Here is a 23762-nt window from a genome sequence, read left to right on the forward strand (position 1 = left end):
TCCAGGAAGATTCAACATGCCATAGAGCATTTAAACCTGTGCCCTGCAATTCCTGAGCCCATTCTCTAGAGCCAGGAGCCACGGCTACTGAGGCCACGTGCCGCAGCTGGTGAAGCCCGCCCCAGAGCCTCTGCTGCACAACAAGAGAAGTCACAGCCGTGAGACGGTCCTGCACCGCCTCAGAGAGCAGTCCCCACTCGAGCAACTAGAGAAAGCCTGCGCGCAGCCACAAAGACCAAGCACAACCATCAGTAGTCTAACTAGTTAATAAAAAATCATCTTAACTACTTGAAGAAAAACAAAACCCTCTCAGAACCTCCCCCAAGGGTAACCACAGAAGAGTCTGGGCTGATAGCAACAAGGCAGATGCTCCCCGCCCACCCAGCCCCATCTCCACCCCAACAACCCAGGGGTGAGGACTGTCTTCTGTGCTCAGGACTCCCCGCTTCGGTCCTTGGAGATGTCTCAGCTCCAGTCCCACATGGCTTAACCTCAGCCTCCCTGACTGCCCCAGTGCCCCAGGCTCTGCTCCAAGGATCCAGTAAGTCTTGGGTCACCCTCTTCTGTGGGAGACTGGGAGCTGAGTTCACGTCCTCCCAAAGAGGCCTCTGCAACCCCAGAGTGCAGGGGGTCAGCCCGGCTCCAGCCTGAGGGTGGAGAGACCCATTTTACAGATGAAAGCAGGGGCTGGGGGCTCTTGTGTTTTGTGTGAGAATCAGTGGTGGCAGGGCAGCGGGAGGGGAGGTTGGATCAGTGCCTGGAGGTTCTTGCATGTGTGCTAAGTCACTTCACCATGTCTAACTCTTTGCGACGCTATGGACTATAGCCCACCAGGCTCATCTGTCCATGGGATTCTCCAGGCAAGAGTACTGGAGTAGCTGCCATTTCCTCCTCCAGGGGATCTTCCCAACTCAGGGATCAAACCAGCGTCTCCTACATCTCCTACATTGGCAGGCAGGCTCTTTATCTCTCTTTTTTTTTTGGGGGGGAGCAGTTACTTGTGCTCAAACAATAGTGAAGATTGTCCTATTACAGGGCTTATGATATATGGGCCACCCACTTCAGTCTCTTGTATACCACCCGCCTTTTGAATCTATGGGTTCCTCATCTGCTGATACGAGGGAACAGTAAAGGACTTGCTTGTCAGCAGATGTTGGTGTCTGGAGGGGATGATGGTAGTTTCTTCAGTCACTCAGTCATGTCCAGCTCTTCATGGCCCATGGACTGTAGCATACGAGGCTTCCCTGTCCTCCACCATCTCCTGAGTTTGCTCAAGTTAACGCTATGTTGATTTGTATTAAATCACCTTAGGGTTTGTTACACCCAGCAACTCTTTGAAGCTGGTCTCTATTATTTATCATTGGCAACAACAAGATAGTAAAATATACATGACATAATATTTATCATCATAACAGTTTTTTTTTTTTTTAATTCAGCCCCAACACCCACATGGTTCACAGTTCCCCCTTGGGGATCTGTGGGTGGGGGAATTGGGATCAAATGCAGGTCCATGGCAGTGAAAATTCTCACTCCTATCTACTGGACTGCCAGGGAATTCCCATCTAAATCATTTTTAAGTGTACAGTTCAGTAATGTTAAGTATTTTCACATTGCTGTCCAGCCAATATGAAGAGCTCTTTTGTATCTTGTAAAATGGAAACCGTGTCCCATTTAACAATACCTCCCCATTTTCCCCATTAACCCCAGCCCCTGGCAAACCACCATTCTACTTTCTGTCTCTATGGCTTTGACTCCTATAGATACTTCATAGAAGTGGAATCATACAATATTTGTATAGTGGCGAGTGTCTTAAGGGTGGCTCAGATGGTAAAGAATCTGCCCGCAATGCAAGAGATCTGGGTTCAACCCCTGGGTTGAGACGATCCCCTGGAGGAGGGCATGGCAACCCACTCCAGTATTCTTGTCTGGAAAATCCCCATGGACAGAAGAGTCAGAGGGGTTGCAGAGACATGACTGAGCAACTAACACACACAGACAAGGGAGTGACAGGAAGCTTTTCCCAAGCTTTCTGGGTCTTAATTACCTCTAGCTCATAAAGAATCCCTGAGCCAAAGTGGCACATTTGGGAAGACATATTCTCATCCCCCTCACTTCTCTTCAAGCAAATCTTCGAGTGACCTTGAAACATTAAAAATCTTTATTTTTGAAGAAACCAAAGCTCACACAGAGAGAACTTGCTCCATGTGTCCTTTTACCACCTGCTCCTATCCCTCCATTGCTCCCTGGAATTGATCTTCCAGGGTCAAGGGCAGATGGACATCCTTGATGACTTTGTGCCTTGCTTTCTCAGCAGATCGTAGCCTCCTCAACTATGTCTACAATGCTGGGTCAGTATCTACGCCAGTTTGGTCAGAAGTTGGTCCGCAGGAAGCCACAGGAGTTCAGGGAGGAACCTGAGAGTCCCGAGACCCATCCTCTGAACACCCTGGGCCTGGTGTGGATAGGTTTGGACAACATGTTGGGAGCTGGCATATACATCCTGATTGGAGGAGTGGCCAAATTTGTAGCTGGACCAGCAATCATCCTTTCCTTATTGGTGGCCGGCGTGACTACTGTGTTGTCTGGGCTCTGCTATGTCGAGTTGGCAGCCAGAGTAAAACAACCTATTACTGGGTATTTCGTGAGCTATGTCACGATGGGACAACTGTACACCTTCATCACTGGCTGGAACCTCTTACTGTATTTAATTGTTGGTGAGATGATGGAGAGGGGGGAGAAGTGGGCCTTAAGATGGAGAAAGTAGGAGAGATGACTGGGGGCTTCACTCACTGATTAGAACTCTGTTACCCATCTTCCAGGCAGAGTTGGGAGAGGGGTAATGGTGGCAGGAAAACTGCACAACCTCATTGCATGCAGGTCTATCCTGCTTTCCTTAAATGATGGACAGAGAAACCAGAGGAAAGGAGCTGTAAGGAGTGGGTGAGAAGGAGGCAAATCCCTAGGCTCATCCCATGACCACAGTGAAGTCTTTGCTCAGCTGTTGCCTTCCTGGATTTTCCCTTGACCTCAACTTAAAAGTCAATTCTGATATAGTCCCTCCTACTCCCATTTACCTGTGTTTCTTTGTTTTCCATCACTTCTTTCTCCTAGCATGTTAAATGGTTGGCCTTTTTGTGAATCACCTGGGTCTCCCCTGTCCACCCCATGAGAAGATCTTTGAGATCAGGTGTTTTTTTGCTCACCTCCTGCCCCACATATTTCACACAGCACATAATAAGGGTTCAGTTTCTGTCTGCTTGTAAACATTCCTCCTTCTGTTGCTGCAGCCACTGCCTGTATAGCCCGGGCCTGGAGCTCCACCTTTGACAGCCTGATTGGGAACCACATCTCTGAGGCATTAGGAGGAACTTTCTCTCTGCAAATGCCCTACTTCCTGGCCTCATTTCCAGACTTTCTTGCCCTGGGCCTGGTGCTGCTGCTCACAGGTGAGAAGGGACCAGAGACAGAAAGGGAAGAGAGGGGTATGGAGGGGGAGCTGGCATGGGGAAGGCTTGGGGTGGCAGAAAGGTGGGGAATTAGGACTGGGAAACGGGGGTTGGATTAAGAAAGAGAGAAAGGCTAGACATGTTTTCCTACCCTTGGACTATTGGTAATTCAGGTTGGATCATTCTCTGGTGTGGGGTCATGTCCTGTGCATTTCTGCTTTATAAAAAAAAATCATTGTTGGGGGAATTCCCAGGTGGTCCAATGGTTAGGACACTGTGCTTTCACTGCTGAAGGTTTGGGTTCAATCACCAGTCAGGGAACTAAGATCCCACATGCCAAGAGGGGTACCCACACAAAAATCATTGTTGGATGTTGAACAGCATATGTGATGTTTATGTACTAGATACCAGTGACACCCAGCCCCCAAGTTGTGACAATTGGAATGTCTCCAGAAATTGTTAATATCCCTTGGGGCACAAAATCATCCCAGCTGGGAATCACTTACCTAGAACAACAAGTTTCTTCCTCCATACTGAGATCAAAGATTTTTTTTTTTTTAACTGAGAGGAAGTCCACATAAATTTAACGATTTTATTATTTTTCCTAGCTTTATTGAAATATAATTCACTTCATGGCAAATAGATGGGGGAAAATTGGAAACAGTGAGAGACTTTATTTTCTTGGGCTCCCAAACCACTGTGGATGGGGACTGCAGCCATGAAATTAAAAGGGACTTGCTCCTTGGAAGAAAAGCTATGACAAACCTAGACAGCATATTAAAAAGCAGAGGCATCACTGCTGATAAAAGTCAAAGTCAAAGCTGTGGTTTTTCTAGTAGTCATGTACAGATGTGAGAGTTGGACCATAGAGAAGACTGTATACCAAAGAATTGATGCTTTTGATTGTGGTACTGGAGAAGACTTGAGAATCCCTTGGACTGTAAGGAGATCCGACCAGTCAATCCTAAAGAAAATCAGTCCTGAATATTTATTGGAAGAACTGATGCTGAAACAGAAGCTCCAATCCTTTGGCCACCTGATAAGAATGGACTCATTGGAAAAGACCCTGATGTTGAGAAAGACTGAGGGCAGGATTAGAAGGGGATGGCAGAGGATGAGATAGTTGGATGGCATCATTGACTCAGTGGAGATGAGTTTGAGCAAACTGTGGGAGATAGTGAAGGATAGGGGAGCCTGGCGTGCTGCATTCCATGGGGTCGCAAAGAATCAGGCATGACTGAGCAACTGAACCACAACAACTGACACACAGCATTGTAAAAGATTAAGATGATTTGATAGACATGGATATTGTGAGATGATGGTCACAGTAAGAAAACATCCATCTGCAAGTGTCCAATTCAGCGGCACTTAGTACATCCCCAGTGCGGTGTAACCACCACCCCACCCAGTACATACATTTTCATCACAACAAAAGGAAACCCTGTACCCTCTGAGCAGTCACTGTCCATCTGTCCACAACCACCAACCGCCAGCCCTGGGCACCCACTAGTCTGCTTTCTGTCCCTCTGGATTTAGTTATTTATTTCTCTAGCCTCACTGCAATGCATGGGCAACTTCCCAGACCAGGGATTGAGCCTATGCCCCCTGTAGTGGAAGCTCAGGGTCTTAACCAATGGACTACAAGGGGAGTCCTGAATTTAGTTATTTTGTTGTCTCATTTTCCATTTTTCCCACAGGACTACTGGCTCTGGGAGTTTATGAGTCAACCCTGATTAGCAAAGTGTTCACAGGCTTGAATATTTTGGTTCTCAGCTTCATCATCATCTCTGGCTTCATTAAGGGAGACCTGCACAACTGGAAGCTCACAGAAGAGGACTATACATTGGCTGCAGCTGGAGCTGGTGATGCCTCTAGGTTAGGAGGGCACACTTGGTCGTAGTAATGCATGTGTGTGCGGTGTGCAGAGTTGGGAATACGGTGGGGACTAATGACACCTGGGCTGATGGTCCAAGCGTGGGGGTCCCTGGAGCCCTGGACTTGTGGTATGAAGGGAGGAGCCCAGTAGAGATGGCCAAACACACCTCACCCATGTTCCTCCTCTTTCCTCCTCTCACCATAGCTTAGGCCTTCTGGGTTCTGGAGGGTTTGTGCCTTTTGCTTTTGATGGAATTCTCCAGGGAGCAGCTACATGTTTCTACGCATTTGTTGGTTTTGCTCACATTGTCAGAGCAGGTAACACGGGCCTCGTGTGCCCCATCAGGGGCTTGGGAACAGAATGGGCTGCCCTTGGGCACAGGGGCGGGTAGAAATTTAGGTTGCTTTTGAAGATTGAAGAGTAAAGTGGGTTTGGTGATTTCACCCCAGTGTGTTTACTGACCCAGTACCTCCTCCCATCCTGAAGGGGAAAAAGCCAGCAACCCTCAGTGGTCCATGCCCTTGGCTGTCGTGATCTCCTTCTTCATCTGCTTTTCGGTGTGTTTTGGTGTCTCGGCGGCCCTCACCCTCATGGTGCCCTACTACCTGATTCAGCTCGAGAGCCCCTTGCCTCAGGCCTTCGTCTATGTTGGGTGGGAGCCTGCCAAATATGTCGTGGCTGTTGGCACCCTCTGCATTCTTTCCTACAGCTGAGTGTCATGGTTTTCTCCTCTTCTACTCTCAGATGCTCGGGTATCCCCAGCCCTTGGGACTGAGAGATGAGAGAGAAAGACATCTTGCCCCAGGTAGACCAGGGAGCAAAAGCCCCAGTCTCTCCTGCTTCTGCACCTTCTCACACATTCCCATTTTCTCTTCCAGCCTTCTGAGTATCATGTTTATCATGGCTCAGTTGACCTATGCAATGGCAGAGGACGGGCTCCTTTTCCGGGGACTTGCCTGGATCCCTGCCCCCACCGATGCCCGCACTGATGCCCGCACCGTCATTGTCCGCACCATTGCCCCCACAGGAACCCCCATCATGGCTGTATTGGTTCCTGGAGCTCTTGCAGGTGAACAAACAAAACTCACCCTTATTAAAATCATACTTCTTAACGTGCATTTTTCTAGTGGTTTCTCACTCTCCCAACACCGTCTTTGCTCCCTCATCCCAGCGGTCATGGCGTTACTCTTCGACTTCACTGACCTGGTGGACCTGATGTCACTTCGGTCCCTGCTGGCTTACTCCCTGGTGACATTTTCTGTCCTGTCCTCAGGTGAGACCCCACAACACCTCGACTTGGGGTGGGGGCGGTCTTTGACTTGTGAGGGTTGATGGGGAGGTAATCATCTTCTAGCTTCATGCTGCCTCCTCCATGTCCTGCTACCACTGATTGGGGAAAGAGAGGCCTTAGATAGACCGATGTTGGATCAGCAGTAGGGGCTGTTACTAATATTGCTTTAATATTTCTAGTTCAGGCATCAACCAGTCCAGAATGGAAGCAAGAAGGAGAAAACAGGGGAGGAAATTGAGATGGAGCCTGAAGTTGAAGGAGGTCCTTTGGAATCTGAACCTGAAGCAGGAATCTCAGGCATTCTGAAGAGTCTATGGTTCCCTCCCAGCACCATCCCCACCCAGAAATCTGGCCAGATTGTCTATGGATGTGCCTCCCTGCTTGGTGAGCAGTGGGACTTCTCTTTGGTCATATTCTGAAATTGACAGGATGGTACTGGAGTGTGTATTTTGTCAGTTGAGGAGTCTGAGAGATATGATGGCCCTTCCTGATGTTGGTGGTTTCAGGGAGGGGTGTGACCGGAGGTCCTGACATCTTTGTCTTCTGAGTCCAGCCTGTCCTCCACCTTGACCCCTGCAGTTCTCCTGCTGATAATCCTGAGCCTGATCCTGTACTGGTGGTCCAGCCAGGTGTTCTCTGGAGACCCCATGCTCACAACAGTGGCTGTGCTGCTGCTGTTGCTCATCACTGGGGTCACGGTCATCATCTGGAGGCAGCCCCAGAGCCCCACTGCTCTTCACTTCAGGGTAGGTGTCCTTATGTGCCCAAAGTGTCCACCTTGAGTGAAGGAGGTCTGCATGCTTTAGGTCTGAACACCCTTTGCTGGACCAGGGAAGAAGGGGATTTGTTGAAACCAATGGACTCTTCCCTGATCCACACTCAGTGCTTTAGAAACTCAGTCTCACTAAGCACTGAGCACACAGTCTGAGAAGAACTGGAGTCTTCCTGCCCACATGGGGTAGATCTCCCTTTCAGACATCTAGGGCGTGTTCAGGAAGGAACTGACTTTGCTCACAGGTCCCTGCTTTGCCTGTCGTCTTCCTGGTGAGCACCTTTGTGAATGTTTACTTGATGATACAGATGACCACTCAGACCTGGGTTCAATTTGGCATCTGGACGGTGATTGGTAAGCGGTTGTCTGGGATAAAGAGGTTTCTTGACTGATGGAGCCCAATATTCTTTCTACTACCTCTCCCCTGAACTGTGTCAGACACCATGATAGGAGACCTATTGGGCATTTGTAAGTGATGGGAGCACCTACTTTCCCCTCATCATCTCATTTCCCTTCTAGGATTTGCCATATACTTTGGATATGGGATCCGACACAGCCCAGAGAACAATGGGACATAGCCACCAGCCTCCACTTCCCAGACTTAACAGAATCATCCCTAGTGATGAATCATCTTAGCCACAGGAGAGAGATGCTGTGTGGAATCCCTCCACGCACTGGAGGATCTGCTGGTTCAAGGGACACTGTGGGTCTCTATGGAGCATGAAGGTGGATGCATCATTGCCAGTGGACAAAGTGACTTGAATGTTTTAAATGCTGAAGTTTACATTTAAAAGAATAATAGACATCCAGAAAAGTGCATTTTCATGCAGAATGTACAAAAATGTAACCAGAAACCAGAGGAAGAAATAAAATATTAACTTGAACACAAGCACTGCCTCCTTTTGCCTGTTTGCATTGGAAATACATACATTGTCACATGGGAAGGAAACACAGGTTACCATATATTGTGACAAGAAAGTGAAAGTCACTCAGTCATTTCCAACTCTTTGTGACCCCATGGACTATATAGTCCCTGGAATTCTCCAGGCCAGAATACTGGAGTGGGTAGCCTTTCCCTTCTCCGGGGGATCTTCCCAACCCAGGGATCAAACCCAGGTCTCCTGCATTGCAGGTGGGTTCTTCACCAGCTGAGTCGCCAGGGAAGGCCAGGAATACTGGAGTGGGTAGCCTATCCCTTCTCCAGGGGATCTTCCTGAGCCAGGAATCGAACCGGGGTCTCCTGCATTACAGGCAGATTCTTTACCAACTGAGCTATCGGGGAAGCCCATATTGTGACAAGAGTTGCACTTCAGGGGGCTTTCCTGGCAGTCCTGAGGTTAATACCTTGCCTTCCTATGCAGGGGGTGTCTGTTCTATCCCTGGTTAGGGAACTAAGATCCCACATGCCTCAAAACATAAAACAGAGGCATAAAGACTTTAAAAATGGTCCATATAAAAATATATATATATATATTTTAAAAAAAGGAAAAGAGTTGTACTTAAGGTAGTCCCTGGAGGTCTAGGAGTTAGGACTCAGCGTTTTCATTGCCTTGGCCAGGGTTCTATCCCTGGTTGGGGAACTAAGATTCTAAAAACTGTGCAATGTGGCCAAAAAAAAAAAAGGTTAAAAATGAATTTAAAGGAAAGAATTTCATTTTCTTAAATTGAAAATCTAACCGGCTTTATTCAACAACTCATGAATTTAAACATGTGCTCATACTCCCTTTTTTTCTGACAGAGCTTATAAAGTGTTCATGTTATTTTTTCTTTATATATTTGATAGAATTTATTCAGACAAGTCATCTCAGCCTGGGTTTTGCTTAATGGGAGGATTTATAATCACCAATTCTTGTCCCTGTTATAAGGCAACTCAGATCTTTCTTTAGAAAAAAAGAGTTGCAGTTTAAACATGAGAAAAGAGATAGGTTGGAAGTAGAAGGAAAGGAACAGATACATCATGCAAACAATAACATAGAAAGCTAGCATAACAATATTAATATCAGACAAAGTAGATTTTAGGAAAAAGAGTATAATAACAGATAAAATGGGTAATTTACAGTGAGAAAGATAATCAGTCATTTTCATCCTTTCCTCCAGCTTCACTGAGATATAGAATCACACTGTATAATAAACACTTTACTTTTCTGTCACAGACTCTTAGAGTTACACAGTACAGTTGATGAGGAAAAGTTCTTAACTGAAAAAAAAAAACAAACAAAAAAAAACCTCCTGTATTGCCAGGGGTGGGTGAAGGGGATGGGAAGTAGTGGTTGGTTGATAAATGGTTACAGTTGAGTGGAACTAAAAGATGGGAAGTGAAACTGGAAAGTCAAAATAAAAAGGTGTTGCTGCAGAACAGAATGCTTAAAATTGAGATTATAGACATTGAAGATGTTGGTAATAATGAAGTGGAGGACTGTTTGTGGGAATGAGCAACTGAAGTAGAGTGAAGGAGAGCTGGAGGTCAAGATATTGAGTAGCAAAGTTATTAAATGAATTTTAAAATAGATGGAGGAGGATGCACAGAATTAGGCAAAGTCACGATCTTGCAAGTTATAATAAATCAGATTTAGGACACAATTAATGTGACTGATTCTGTTAGGTGAAACTGTGATGGAAGAGGCTGACATCCCCTGATCGCTGTTCTTCCCTTACCGATGGGGGACAACCAGGTATCCCGTGTTACCCCATGTGCTGTAACAGGCAACACAGAACACCACCCAGAACACAGCCCTGATGAAAAGCTGAGTCAGAAAGTCATCAAGCCTCTAGATCAACTACAGCTCATCGTAAACATAAGGGATAGATTCACATTTCCTCTGAAAACACAATCAAAACCAGCCTGTTGACAATTCCCCAGGGCAGAAGAATGGTCCCCTTTTTATACCAATTAAATGACAGGACCCACGGACATAAAAAGGAATGCATTTGACTCAGTTCTAATGAGGTGGATGAGCTTAGAGCCTTTAATACAGAGTGAAGTAAGTCAGAAAGAGAGTAAATATCATATATTAACACATATGTATGGAATCTAGAAAGATGGTTCTGATGGACATACCTGTAGGGCAGCAACAGAGCTGCAGACATAGAGAACAGACTTGTGGACACAGTGCGGGAAGGAGAGGGTGGGATGAATTGGGAGAGGAGCATTGAAACATAGCCATCACCACGTGTAAAAGAGATCACCAATGGGAAGGGGCTGTATAACACAGGGAGCTCAGACCCAGTGCCCTGTGACCACCTAGAGGGGTGCATGGGGTGGGAGGTGAGGGAGGAGGCCCAAGAGGAAGGGGACATACATGTACCTATGACTGATTCATGGCGATGTATGGCGGAAACCAACATAACATTGTAAAGCAATTATCCTCCAATTAGAAATAAATAAATTCAAATATAATTAAATAAATAAATGATATGACCCAAAGTGAAGAGCTAATACAGGCATATCTCAGAGATGTTGCTAGTTTGGTTTTAGACAGCCACAATAAAGAGAACATGGTAATAAAGAGAGTCACACAAGTTTTAGTTTTCCAGGGCATGTGAAAGTTGTGTTTACACTACAGTGTAGTCTATTTAGTGTCCAAAAGGACAATGTACACTCCTTAATTTAAAAGCACTTGGGACTTCACTGTTGGTCCAATGGCTAAGCCTCTGCACTCTCAATGTAGGGGGCCTGGGTTCGATCCCTGGTCAGGGAACTAGATCCCACATGCCACAATTAAGACCTGGCACAGTCAAATAAATAAATAAAAATAAAAATTTTTAAAAAAGCATTGTATTACCAAAAAACAAATGCTGGGATATCCCTTGTGGTCCAGTGACTAAGACTCCCTGCTCCCAGTGCAGGTGGCCTGGGTCTGATCCCTGGTCAGGGAACTAGATCCCACATGTCGCAACTAAGAGCAAAGATCCTGAATGCCACAAGTAAGACCCAGGACAGCCAAAAAAACAAGCTAACAACCATCTGATAACCTAGGATTGCCACAAACCTTCAATTTGTAAAAAAAAAAAAAAAAAAATGCAGTATTTCAAAGGACAGAAAAGTGAGGTATGCCTGTCCATGTGTATGTGTTGTTCATTCACTATGTCACGTCTGACTCTTTGTCATTCCATGGGCTGTAGTCTTCCAGGCTCCTCTGTCTTCTACTATCTCCCAGAGTTTGCTCAAATTCATGTCCATTGAATGTATATGTATGTGTATATATGTATACATATTAAAACTTGTATATGTATAATTAACTGGAGAAGGAAATGTCAACCCACTCCTGTAATCTTGCCTGGGAAATCCCATGGGCCAGGGAGCCTGGTGGGGGGTCACAGTCCATGGGGTTGCAGAGAGTCAGACATGACTGAGCCACTGAGCATGCACGCACGCATAAAAACAAACACAGTAGAGTGAGGAACACGAATCATGTTAGAATGGTTGCCTCTGGTGGGAAAGACAGTGAGAGAAAGAAACTGGAATTCTCTTAGGCCACCTCTAGTGCAGCGTCACGACTAAGAGGGAACTTGCGGGTGGGGAGTACACATTGAGAAGAGGGCTGGAAAATGGGGAGGTGAAGCCCACCCACTGTTCTGAAGCTCCTGTGTGGATGAGAAGTGACAAAATCTCAGCACATCAACTATACTTCACCGCCCCCCCCCCATAAAAAAAAAAAAACAAACCGAAAACGTCAGCACTATAGACACACAAATGTAGGATGTCTTTGTGAGACACGTGCGCAGGGCTATCGGTGTCTACCTGCAAGAGTGTCGTGCTCAGGTCTGACCCATGCTACAGAGTAGACTGCATCACCAACTCAATGGACACGAATTTGAGCAACCTCTTGGAGATGGGGGGGACTCTGGGTGATAGTGGAGACAGAGGAGTCTGGCAAGCTACAGACCCTGGGGTCGCAGAGAATTGGACACGACCGAGCAACTGAACAACAGCAGCAAGTACAAAATCCTACATCTTCACGTCAAAGTACATGATCTGTTGATCAGGCCTTTCTGTATTCGTAGATGCCGAACATCAGGGAGAGGGGTCAGTAGGAAGGAATCAGGAGCCTGAGAACTCTTTGGAAGATTTTATGGCGTTGCCATTATCTTTGGGAGGGGCGGGGGGGCATGCCCTACAGCTTGTGGGATCTTAGTTCCCCACCCAGGATTGAGCCTCGGCCCCTTGCAGTAGACGCTGGGAGTCCTAACCTCTGGACCGTCAGGGAAGTCCCTTCCATTGTCTTAAGAAAAGTCGGGGCGGGGGTGTGGGGGGGGGTGGTGGGGAGAACAAAAGAGAAAAGAAAGAAAGAAGTTGGGAGACTGGAGATATTTGAGTGGTCATCAGATATAAAATAATAGGGAGGTGGCCATAGTATAGGAAGTAGAAAAACAAGCCAACACTGGCTAAGTTTTTGGCTAATTTTAAAAAATTATTTATTTAATTAAATTAATTAAATAAATTAAATTAATTAAATCAATTTAAATTTAATTATTTAAAATTAAAATAATTTTTAAAAAATATTTGTCCATTTATTTGACTGTGCCGGGTCTTGGTTGTGACACATGGGATCTGGTTCCCTGACCAGGGACTGAACCCAGACCCCCTGCATTGGGAGAACATTCACCAGTGAAGTCTCATGACTAAATCTTATTAGCTGAACAATACTGAAGGGGAAAAAAAAAAAAAAAAAAACAGAAACAAAATCAAAACAAAGAAGCAGGAAAAAAGAAGATAACTGTCCTTACTAGTCCTATTATATAGTTATTTTTTATCAAGGTATAAATTATGCAAAATAAAATGCACACATTTTATTTAAAATTTGTTTCTCCAGTTCCATTGAGATGTAATTGACATATAACATTGTGCAAGTTTAAGATGTACAGCATGTTGATTGAATATAATTATATGTGATAAAATGATTCCCGCCATGGCATTAGCCAACATCTCCATCCCATCACACAATTCTCATTTCTTTTTTGTGATGAGAACATTTTCCCCCATCTATTTGCCATGAAGTGATGGGACTGGATGTCATGATCTTAGTTTTTTGAATGTTAAGTTTGAAGCCACATTTTTCACTCTCTTCTTTCACCTTCATCAAGAAGTTTTTTAGTTTCTCTTTGCTTTCTGCCATAAGGGTGGTGTCGTCTGCATATCTGAGGTTGTTGATACTCCTCCAAGCAATCTTGATTCCAGCTTGGGATCAGAATCATGACAAATCATAACATGTGACTTTCTGGGCCTAGCTTCTCTTAGAGCTTTGTGGCAAAAAAAAAGAGCCCAAAGAATTAGAATTGAGGTTTGTAGAGACAGCTCAGGATTCCACAATGGGATAGAGGTAGTATATATTCGGGTCTTGGTAGCAGCCAAAATGGACCATTTTGTGGCCCAGAGAATGGTCTGTGAGATCCTTCAGGGCAGGCCATATGCTGAGCTGGAAGGAAGGTATCTGAGGATCTGTAGGAACTAGGGATTCAAGGGAGGCACCAGAGAGGACCTTGGAGGTGCAGCCACGTTCTCCTTGGTGGAGCCAATATTGACCATGACCTCAGAGAATCGCTGTTGAACTTCTCACTGTTCTGATGGGAAATCCTCATCTTTGGCTTTCTTGAATTTCACTCTGTGATTCTTGAATCAATCCTGAGGAGAGAAGAGAGGATCGATGGGTTAATGAACCATGTGAGGTTTCAGAAGCATTTTTATTTTACTCAACTAAACGAATGCTTCTAGCTGAGGACAGCTCTGGTTCCACATCTCGGCTTGTGGAACCCCTGCCAACCTATGGCCAGGGAGAAGCACGAATGAGGCTGTGGGCACAGAAAGTGAGGCAGGGATCTGAGCCCCCAGAGAAACATATTTCCTGCTGTTGTTCAGCCCCTAAGTCGTGTCCCACTCTTTACGACCCCACGGATTGCAGCACACCAGGCTCCTCTGTCCGGCATTATCTCCTGGTGTTTGCTCAAATTTGTGTCCATTCAGTTTGTGATGTCATGCAACCATCTGTCACCCCCTTCTCCTCCTACCCTCAATCTTTCCCAGCATCAGGGTCTTTTCCAATGAGTCCACTTTTTGTATCAGGTGGCCAAAGTATTGGAGCTTCAGTTTCCACATCAGTCCTTCTGATGAATATTCAGGGTTGATTTCCTTTCAGATTGACTGGTTTGATCTCTTTGCTGTCCAAGGGACTCTCAAGAGTCTTCTCCAGCACCACAATTCGAAAGCATCCATTCTTAGGTGCTCAGCTTTGTTTACGGCCCAGCTCTCTCATCCCTACATGATTTCTGGAAAAACTATAGCTTAAACTATAAAGAGCAAGGTACGGGAAAGCAAAGTGGTCATCACTAGGGGGTGCCATAGCACGGATGTCTGTACACGGTCCACCGCTGGGCCAGATCTGACCCCTCACTTGTTTTTGATTTTTTGGTTTGTTTTGTTTTAAATTGCCTGGGAAAATTGTACTTGAAAATGTAAAGTTAAAAAAAAAATGTAAACTTGAAAGTTATATTCTAAAACAAAAGGCTTTGAGTCAGATTATGAAGGACCTTAAAGGTTAAGTGACAGACAAACTTTTTACAAAGGTGTTTTGATGTGGACCATATTTAAAGTCTTCATTGAATCTGTTACAATATTTCTTCTATTTTCTTTTTCTTTTTTTCTTCTTCTGTTTTATTTTTTGGTTTTTTGGCCCCGAGGCAAGTGGGGTATTAGGCCCCTGACCAGGGATTGAACCTGCACCCTCTGCATTGGAAGGTGAAGTCTTAAGACTGGACCACCAGGAAATCCCTTTTTAAAATACACAAACACACACACACACACACACACACACACACACATATATATATATATATATATATATATATATATATTTTTTTTTATTGCTGTATTACTCAGCCTGTAGGATCTTAGTTCCCTGACCAGGGGTGGAATTCACACCCCCTGCAGTGGAAAGTGGAGCCTTAACCACCGGACTGTCCCTAAACAAAAACTTTTTCCCCCAAAACAAACATTTTAAGCAACAACATTGATAACTGATCTGAGGGCATGTTCCAAAGTTGACTGGAGCTTTGCAGAGGCCACTAAGTTAGATAAGAAAAGTGTTTACACAATCTAGGACAAAGTATTGACCTTGAAATAAAGACAAGGGGCAGAGTTCAGGAAATACTGCTAAAGAGATTGTGAAAAGAGTATTGGTGAAGGGTAGTGCCAGGAGCCGGCACAAGAGATCCCGCCCATGACAAGGTCATGAGGGAGAAAACCTGACAGGCAAGGCGGATCAGGTCTTCAGGGATTTCAAAAAGCTGCCCCCGGCGCTCACCTTAAAGATGATATCTGTCTTTCTGATGCCTGCCTCAATAGACTACTCCCTAATTTCTGTGACACAGGCAGAAGGCCTTCCCCCATCTCTTCCCAAATAAGAATCAATTTAGAACTTTAATCAATAAGTTTCCCATAGCCTCCAACTAATAAAAAAAAAAAAAAAAAGTTTCCCAGGGGGTGGTATTTTATGAGATTATCCAGGGTGAAAGGAGGGTTTTAATTTAAACTCCTTTGCTGGTATTTTAGTTTGTTTGGCAAATGCATTTATGCCCTTGGTACTAATATGCATGATTGCTTACATTAATACCCTAATCATAAAATAGCATAAAGAACTTGATCATATAAAGGCCCTAGTAGACATAGAGCCCTTCAGGGAGTGAGGAAGTCCTATTAGAAAACATAAGAAAAATTATTCTAAAGGTGGTTATTGGGTTGACGTTTGCTTGCTGTGTTTTTGCTTTTAATGTGCTAAGGTTGTATTATAGAAACCATTGTTATTATAGTTATAGATCTAGAAAAATAAGAGCTTAGCCCTAGTGTGGTAACAATGAGATGGTTGTTAATTGTCAGCCAGGAGTGCTAGGCAGAAGCTGCCTCACCGAAGCCGCAGAGTCTGTGTGGGGTAAACTTTTTAGATAAACCTAACTGACAACTTCTGCAGAAGGATTAATTTTTGTGTTAACAAGGTTATACTTCCACTCTGTACTGTTGCCCTATGAGACTGCTACCTTTCAGTTAAGGTCACCAGAGAAACAGAAAATAGGTTTACATTCACCTGACTTGCATAAAATGTCAATAGGCCCCAAGGCCAGAAGATAATGTACAAGACCCTCATAAACAAAGAGGTATGCAGAAAACAACCTGGTTTTGTGAAGGACAAGCTGATGTAATGTTAAACTATCTTTCCCTTAGAAATGTACTAACTTAGGGTATAAAAGCTATGGTAAAAAATAAAGCATTGTCAGACTCTGCCAGACCCTGCAAACACCCCCGTCTGGTCATTCTCTCTCTCTCTCTCTCTTTCTCTCTCTCTCCCTCGCAGACTTGGCCCTATCAAGGCGGGTCTTACATGTCTTCTCTCTCTCTCGCCTACGCCGTTCATCCTGAGAGTGCCCCCTGGATCCTGCCGAAGCTGGACCCCGGCAGGGTAGGGAGAACACATGGCTTCCTTGGTGGCTCAGTGGTAAAGAACCTGCCTGCCAATTCAGGAGATGTGGGTTTGATCCCTGATTTGGGAAGATCTCCTGTAGGAAGGCATGGCAACCCTCTCCGGTATTCTTGCCTGGAGAATCCCATGGACAGAGGAGCCTGGAGGGCTATAATCATGTCCAATTCAGACATGACTGAATGACTAAACAATAAAGGGAAATGGTACAAACACTGCAGCTGGAATTTGGAGACATAAAGAGAGAGATTAGTTTAAGACAAGCCACTTAAAGGTAATTGTGTGATCCACCATCTGTTTCAGTATGGCCCACAAGTTAAGAGGTTTTACATTTTGAAATAGCTGGGAGAAAAAAAAAAAAAAAAGCCAGCACAGGAAGAATAATTTATGACATGTGAATAACATATGAACTTCTAATATGTGTCCATGAAGTAGTATGGAACACAAAATATCCATGGGATTCTCCAGGCAAGAATGCTGGAGTGGTTGCCATTTCCTTCCCTAAAGAATCCGCCATAAAGGCATGCAAGTTTGGCTCAGATGGTAAAGCGCCTGTCTACAATGCGGGAGACCGAGGCTCATTCCCCGGGTTGGGAAGATCCCCTGGAGAAGGAAATGGCAACCCACTCCAGTACTCTTGCCTAGAAAACCCCATGGATGGAGGAGCTTGGTGCAGGCTACTGTCCACGGGGTCACAAAAAGAGTCAGGCACGACTGAGCGACTTCAAAGGATCTTCCTGACCCAGGAATCATACGGGTGTCTCCTGCATTGCAGGCAGATCCTTTGATGTCTGAGTCACAGGGAAGCCCCTATGAGAACACAGACACATCTTTCTGTTTTCACAACCTGGATGGCTGCTCCTATGCTGCTATCAACGCAGAATTTAACAGTTGTGGCAGAGACTGTATGGCTCACAAGTGTTTACTATCTGGTCCTTTACACAAAAACTTTGCCCATCTTGCTCTAGGGGTTGGGAGAGAGAATAATAGGGTATGGGTAGTAGTCTGGGTCTTCAGAGTCTTGGGGATTGCAGTGGTATCAAGCTTCAGGAATTATCCTAGAAATCAGCCCTGGTTATTCATTGGAAGGACTGATGCTGAAGCTGAAGCTCCCATACCTTGGCCACTGGATGCAATGAGTCAATTCATTGAAAAACACTCTGATGCTGGGAAAGATTGAAGGCAGGAGGAGAAGGGGGTGGTGGAGGATGAGATGGTTAGATAGCATCACCGACTCAATGAGCATGGATTAAGCAAACTCTGGGAGATTTTGCTTAGGTGAAGGACAGGGGAGCCTGGCAGGCTGCAGTCCATGGGGTTGCAACACGACTTGGCAACTGAAGAACAGCAACAAATGAAGTGGCCTAGTGAGATGGGGCTTGTTTTCTGACCTGCAGGACTGTCGGGTGTAGCTCCATTTTTGAGGCCATTTCTCTCTGGAGGCCAAGGGTGGGGTATGGGTTGTTTTATTTTGTTTTTTTTTTTAAGAAAATTTAAATATGCCAACTGTTTCTCCATGAACATGGTTCGTTTCCTTTTTGAGTGCTTGCGGTATTTTCCTAGGAAGGAGAGAAAGGCAGGAATGAGGTGCTAAAGTCAGTTTCATTTTCAAAAGCCTGAATTTCCCCCTTCCTCTCCCCGGAGGTCAAGCTTGCCTCTACAGTGACTGAAACGCCCAGATATTCACAAACAATGTGGATGATGTCGACCAAAAATAAATATGCACAACTTGAGAGTTGTGAGTTAAGTTTTATTTGGGGCCAAATGAGGACTGCAGCCTGGGAGGCAGCATCTCAGATAGCTCTGAGAGACTGCTCCAAAGCAGCAGTGGGGGAAAGTCAATGTATAAGGTTTTGGTGAAGGGGGAGTTCAAGGCCATGAAGCACTCATTTTACAAAAGGATTTTGTTAGTCATGAAGATCTGATATCACCATGAAGGGATTTAGTGCTTCTCTAGATAGGAGGAGATGCAAGGATTGAGATCATAAAGTAAGTGTGAGTAGTTCAGTGCCCAGCTCTTTGGGATCCCATGGACTGCAGCCCACCAGGCTCCTCTATCCATGAGAATTTTCCAGGCAAGGATACTGGAGTGGGTTGCCATTTCCTTCTCCAGGGGATCTTCCCAACCCAGGGATCGAACCTGGGTCTCCTACACTGCAGGCAGATTCTTTACCAACTGAGCTACAAGGGAAGCCCTTGAGATCATAAAACCTGTCCCTAAAAACACCCAACTATCTAAAGACCTGTCCCACCAGATTCCCTGGAGCACAGAGTGCCCCACTCCACCCTGGACTCCCTCAGGGATTGTTGAAGGTCAATAGCTATGCAGCACTGGGTTCAATCTCCAAAGAGGAAGATGGCAAATGGCTTTTTTGTTCAGTCATTGGCAAGGCTCTTCATAAGTGCCAATTTGTAGTTGACAATGGCTTTCCTACTAGTTTCTCTAAAGCCTCATCTTTTGTCACTGTTGCTATCTAAATACCCACCACAGGAAAAGTGAAAGTGAAAGTCGCTCAGTCATGTCTGACTCTTTGTGGCCCCATGGACTATACAGCCCATGGAATTCTCTAGGCCAGAATACTGGAGTGGGTAGCCTTTCCCTTCCCCAGGGGATCTTCCCAACCCAGGGAGCAAACCCAGGTCTCCCGCATTGCAGGGAGATTCTTTACCAACTGAGCCACAAAGGAAGCCCCACCACAGGAAAGGGTCATTTAAATATGGATCCCTTGAATCCCAAGTTTGAATTCTTTTTCTTTTTTTTTTTTTTGCGAGTGAGGAATACGAACAACTCAATCCAATGTACATGATTTTATCCTTGTCATTCATCCCATTTTGACTTATAACTTTTCTCAAATTCAGGTATTCTTTTAGGAACACCAGCAATGAGATGGGAAAACAAGATCACTGCTCTCCTAAACCCAGAGAATGAACCCTATAGATTTTGGTTGATTGGGACCTATTGATACAGGTTCATCAACGGTAATGTATGTACCACTCAGTGTGGGAGGTTGCTACTGGGAGGAGCAATGCCTATGTGGGGACAGGAGGTTTGACACAGATTTCTGTCCCTCTGCTCAATGTTTCTGTGAAGCTAAATCTGCTCTAATAAAAGTCAAATAATAATAATACTGTTTTCATGGGCATCACACTTCAGTGGAGCCACACATACACACAGAGTATTAAAATATACACTGTATTAGGGACTAACCTTGATGGTGGTTAAGACGCCACACTTCCAATGCAGGGGCCACAGGTTCAATGCCTTGTTGGGGAACTATGATCCCACATGCCGCATGGTGCAGCCAACAAAATAACATAGTTAAAAAATATATATACACTGTATTAAATACTGCTAATGTAACCAAGGAGGGCCCTATGGGCCTTGCCTGAGGAGACGCTACCCCATATCCTCTCCTTCAGCTCTTCTCTGAAATACCGAGATAATAATATCTCATGAGCATTTCCTGAGTCCTTGTACAGAAGCTAGAAGCCCCACCAAATGGAAGGTTTTAACTACTTGATGACCATGAGCCTGTAGCCCCCAGACCTACCAGTGCCTAAGGATGGATAATGTTAATCCCTGTGACATCATCCTCTTGTTTAGTCACTAAGTCAGGTCCAACTCCTTGCGATCCCATGGACTGTAGCCTGCCAGGCTCCTCTGTTCAGGAGATTTTCCAGGCAAGAATACTGGAACGGGTTGCCATTTCCTTCTTCAGGGGATCTTCTCGACCCAGGGATCAAGCCCACATCTGCTGTATTGGCAAGTGGATTCTTTACCCCTGAGCCACCTAGGAAGACCTGTTACCCCACCATGAACCAGAGGATTGTACATAAGCTAACCTGGGAGTCCCCTCTCTCATCTTGTCTTTAAAAAGGCTTTGCTGGAACTTCCCTGGTAGTCCAGTGATTAAGAATCTGCTTTGCAATGCAGGGGAATGGGTTTGATCCCTGGTTGGCGAACTAAGATTGTTGCAAGGAAGAGCCGATTCTGACTCCATGTTGGAACTGTTTCTTTGACTTGCTTTTCATTGCTGTTGTTATTATGCATGCGTGCTAAGTCTCTACAGTTGTGTCCAACTCTTTGTGACCCCATGGACTGGTGTAGCCCACCAGGCTCCTCTGTCCATGGGGATTCTCCAAGCAAGAATGCTGGGTTAGGTTGCCATGCCCTCCTCTAGGGCATATTCCTGACCCAGGGATCAAACACGAGTCTCTTGTGTCTCCTGCATTGGCAGGCAGGTTCTTTACTGCTAGAACAACCCATAATCATACATAATGGCCAGCCTCAGAGAACCCTGCCCTTCAACCTGACTGTTAGACTAAAGTCCTTTGTTCAGCTCACAGGGAGATGACCTGACCAGCCCCCCTGTGAATGCCTGCAGGAGATTACCATTGAAGGCCAGTTGTCCTGGAGATGTTTTGCAAGACTACGGCCCCTTTTACTTTACTTCCTCACTGTCTCTCTCTCTCTTCTGCATTTTTTTTTTTTTTTTTACTTTACTTCCTCACCTTCCCCATCTCTGTTCCATAAAACAGGCTGGCATCCAGACCCCAATAAGATGGTTATTTTGAGTCATTAGTCTGCCATCTTCTCCATCAACTGGCTTTCCTAACGAAGTCTCTTCTTTGTCTCAGCACCTTGTCTTGGATTTATTTGCCTGTGGTGCAGCAGAGCAGAGTGAGCTTGGACTTTGTAACAAGTCCAACACTTTTGGAGCAGCTAAGTTCTTGTGTCATTAGAGAAGCCTGAACACTGCGTCTAAAGATACCACATGATGCAAAAAAGATCTTGAGTGCTACAACTAAGACCTTGTGCAGCCAAATAAATAAATAAAAATAAATGTTAAATCTATTAGAAGGCATTGTTGGGGAATGTCTTTATGAACTCTGAGTAGGGATGGACTTTGAAATTACATATAAAATGCTGCTAAGCTGCTAAGTCACTTCAGTCGTGTCCGACTCTGTGCGACCCCATAGAAGGCAGCCCACCAGGCTCCCCTGTCCCTGGGATTCTCCAGGCAAGAACACTGGAGTGGGTTGCCATTTCCTTCTCCAGTGCATGAAAGTGAAAAGTGAAAGTGAAGTCACTCAGTCGTGTCAGACTCTTAGCAACCCCATGGACCACAGCCTACCAGGCTCCTCCGTCCATGGGATTTTCCAGGCAAGAGTACTGGAGTGGGGTGCCATTGCCTTCTCCAACATATAAAATGAGCAAACCATTAAAGAAAAAAGATGGAACCATTTGACTATATTATAATTAAATGTCATTCAAAGATTTTTAAGGGAGTGGAAAAAAAAAGCAATTAAAGGGATTAAAAAAAAAAAGCCTTACTATGCATAGACTTTACTGTAAACAATGGTTATCTGGCTTGGTTATCTGTAAAACCAAGATCTCTAACCATTACCATTTTAAAAGATTTGAGTGGCTGAATCAGATCACACCTGAAGTTTACCAGAAGCCGTGAAAGCTACTCAATGCTCAATAAAACGATGAGCTTTCCAAGTTTCCAGAAATCTCAACCAGATTTCTTTGTGGAGCCTATATACTCTGACTTAATCATCCTCCTAAGAGGGATCAGATGCCCATTTCTCAAGGATCAGAGGAATTATGAGTTAACAAAGGGAAGATCTGGAATTCAGACTCAGACTTGGCATTTCCTCTGACTGAGTTTGCCCTCAGATGACAGCTACTAAGCTTCTCCACCATCCGTGTCAAGCCTGAATAGTTGCGATAAGTGGGTTCAGTAGTTAGAGCTCACAGGGTCTAGAGCACAGGCTCAGTAGTGTTGGCACACGGGCTCAGCTGCTCTGTAGCACATGGAATCTTCTCAGACCAGGGATTAGACTCACGTCTCCTGCATTGGCAGGTGAATTCTTCACAACAGACCCACCAGGGAGGCCCTGACTTACCTTCTGAAGTGTCGTCTGGATCTGACATTCTGTTATCCAAATGTGCTTCCATGCTTCTAGTGCTTCTAGTAATAAGAACTGGCAAAATGGGCACCAACACATCCCTCGACAGCTATACCCCAGTCCCACCTGCTCCATGTCTTCCATCCTCATCCACTAATCTGATCCCTGGTCCTCTGGAGCCTGTAGACCTCTCCCATTTCTGTCATTAATCTGATATTTATTGAGTACAGATTTGAAACGGAGTGGGACCCTATGGTCCTCCCTGTTCCAACTTCATCCTCCACCTGTCTGTTGTCTAGGGGAAAACTTCAGCCAAGGAATAAGTTCAGTCAGAGAAGTGAGAAGATGCAGACACAAAGGAAGACAGTCAAAGGAGACCAAATAGTACTAGTTTAGTCATTAAACAAAGTCCAGGACCTTTAGTTCCTCCTCCAGGTCTATGGACAATATTCTGAGCCATATCCTGTGAGCTGTCTTGTAGAGACTGAAACCCCCACCAGGTGGAAGAAGTTAAGGACATGATGACCAGACTGCCGCCATGACAAGAGCTGCCGCAGTTCTGAGAATTGGCCTTAGGGATATGGGAACCATCCAATGCTGCAACTGAAGATAAATAGCACTGAAAGCAATCGAGATGATGCTGATCTGACCACTGATGACCAATTAATTTCAAGATGACTGTCAGAGCTGACTGTGCTGTTTCTTCATGGAGCCCCCCTCCCCCCATATAAAAAAGATCTTGCCCACTGGTTGTCAGTGGGGTGGGGGGAGTTGGACTTTGGGCTGGATTCCACATCCCACCCTCTCCACCCCATTGCCAACATCCAAAATAAAGCAAACGTTTCTTTCCAGAAATCTGGCCTCTTTATTGATTTTTGGGCAGTGGGCAACCAGACCACAATTTTCGTTACAGATTGATTTTACTTTTCAAAGTGAAGCCCACAAACCAACCTCATGGCATCACCCAGGAGCTTGTTAAAATGCAGACTCTCTGCCT

At 45.2% G+C, this 23762-nt stretch overlaps 2 protein-coding genes across 2 annotated transcripts; one reads left to right on the forward strand and one right to left on the reverse strand.

The window, feature by feature from the left end:
* The first annotated feature begins 2341 nt into the window (after positions 1 to 2341).
* Positions 2342 to 8265, forward strand: LOC122420187 (cationic amino acid transporter 3-like). The gene is given in 11 exon segments (XM_043435036.1): positions 2342 to 2714; positions 3288 to 3446; positions 5144 to 5321; positions 5527 to 5639; positions 5809 to 6037; positions 6201 to 6391; positions 6494 to 6587; positions 6798 to 6997; positions 7193 to 7359; positions 7631 to 7739; positions 7905 to 8265. Coding segments are annotated over 11 exon segments (1872 nt in total). The 3' UTR covers positions 7964 to 8265.
* A 5189-nt stretch (positions 8266 to 13454) lies between these two features.
* Positions 13455 to 22866, reverse strand: DPRX (divergent-paired related homeobox). The gene is given in 6 exon segments (XM_043437114.1): positions 13455 to 13914; positions 14147 to 14174; positions 18241 to 18312; positions 18314 to 18408; positions 20058 to 20123; positions 22763 to 22866. Coding segments are annotated over 6 exon segments (546 nt in total). The 5' UTR covers positions 22815 to 22866; the 3' UTR covers positions 13455 to 13681.
* Between the last annotated feature and the right edge of the window lie 896 nt (positions 22867 to 23762).

Source organism: Cervus canadensis, chromosome 18 (genome assembly GCF_019320065.1).
Source record: "Cervus canadensis isolate Bull #8, Minnesota chromosome 18, ASM1932006v1, whole genome shotgun sequence".
NCBI lineage: Eukaryota > Metazoa > Chordata > Mammalia > Artiodactyla > Cervidae > Cervus > Cervus canadensis.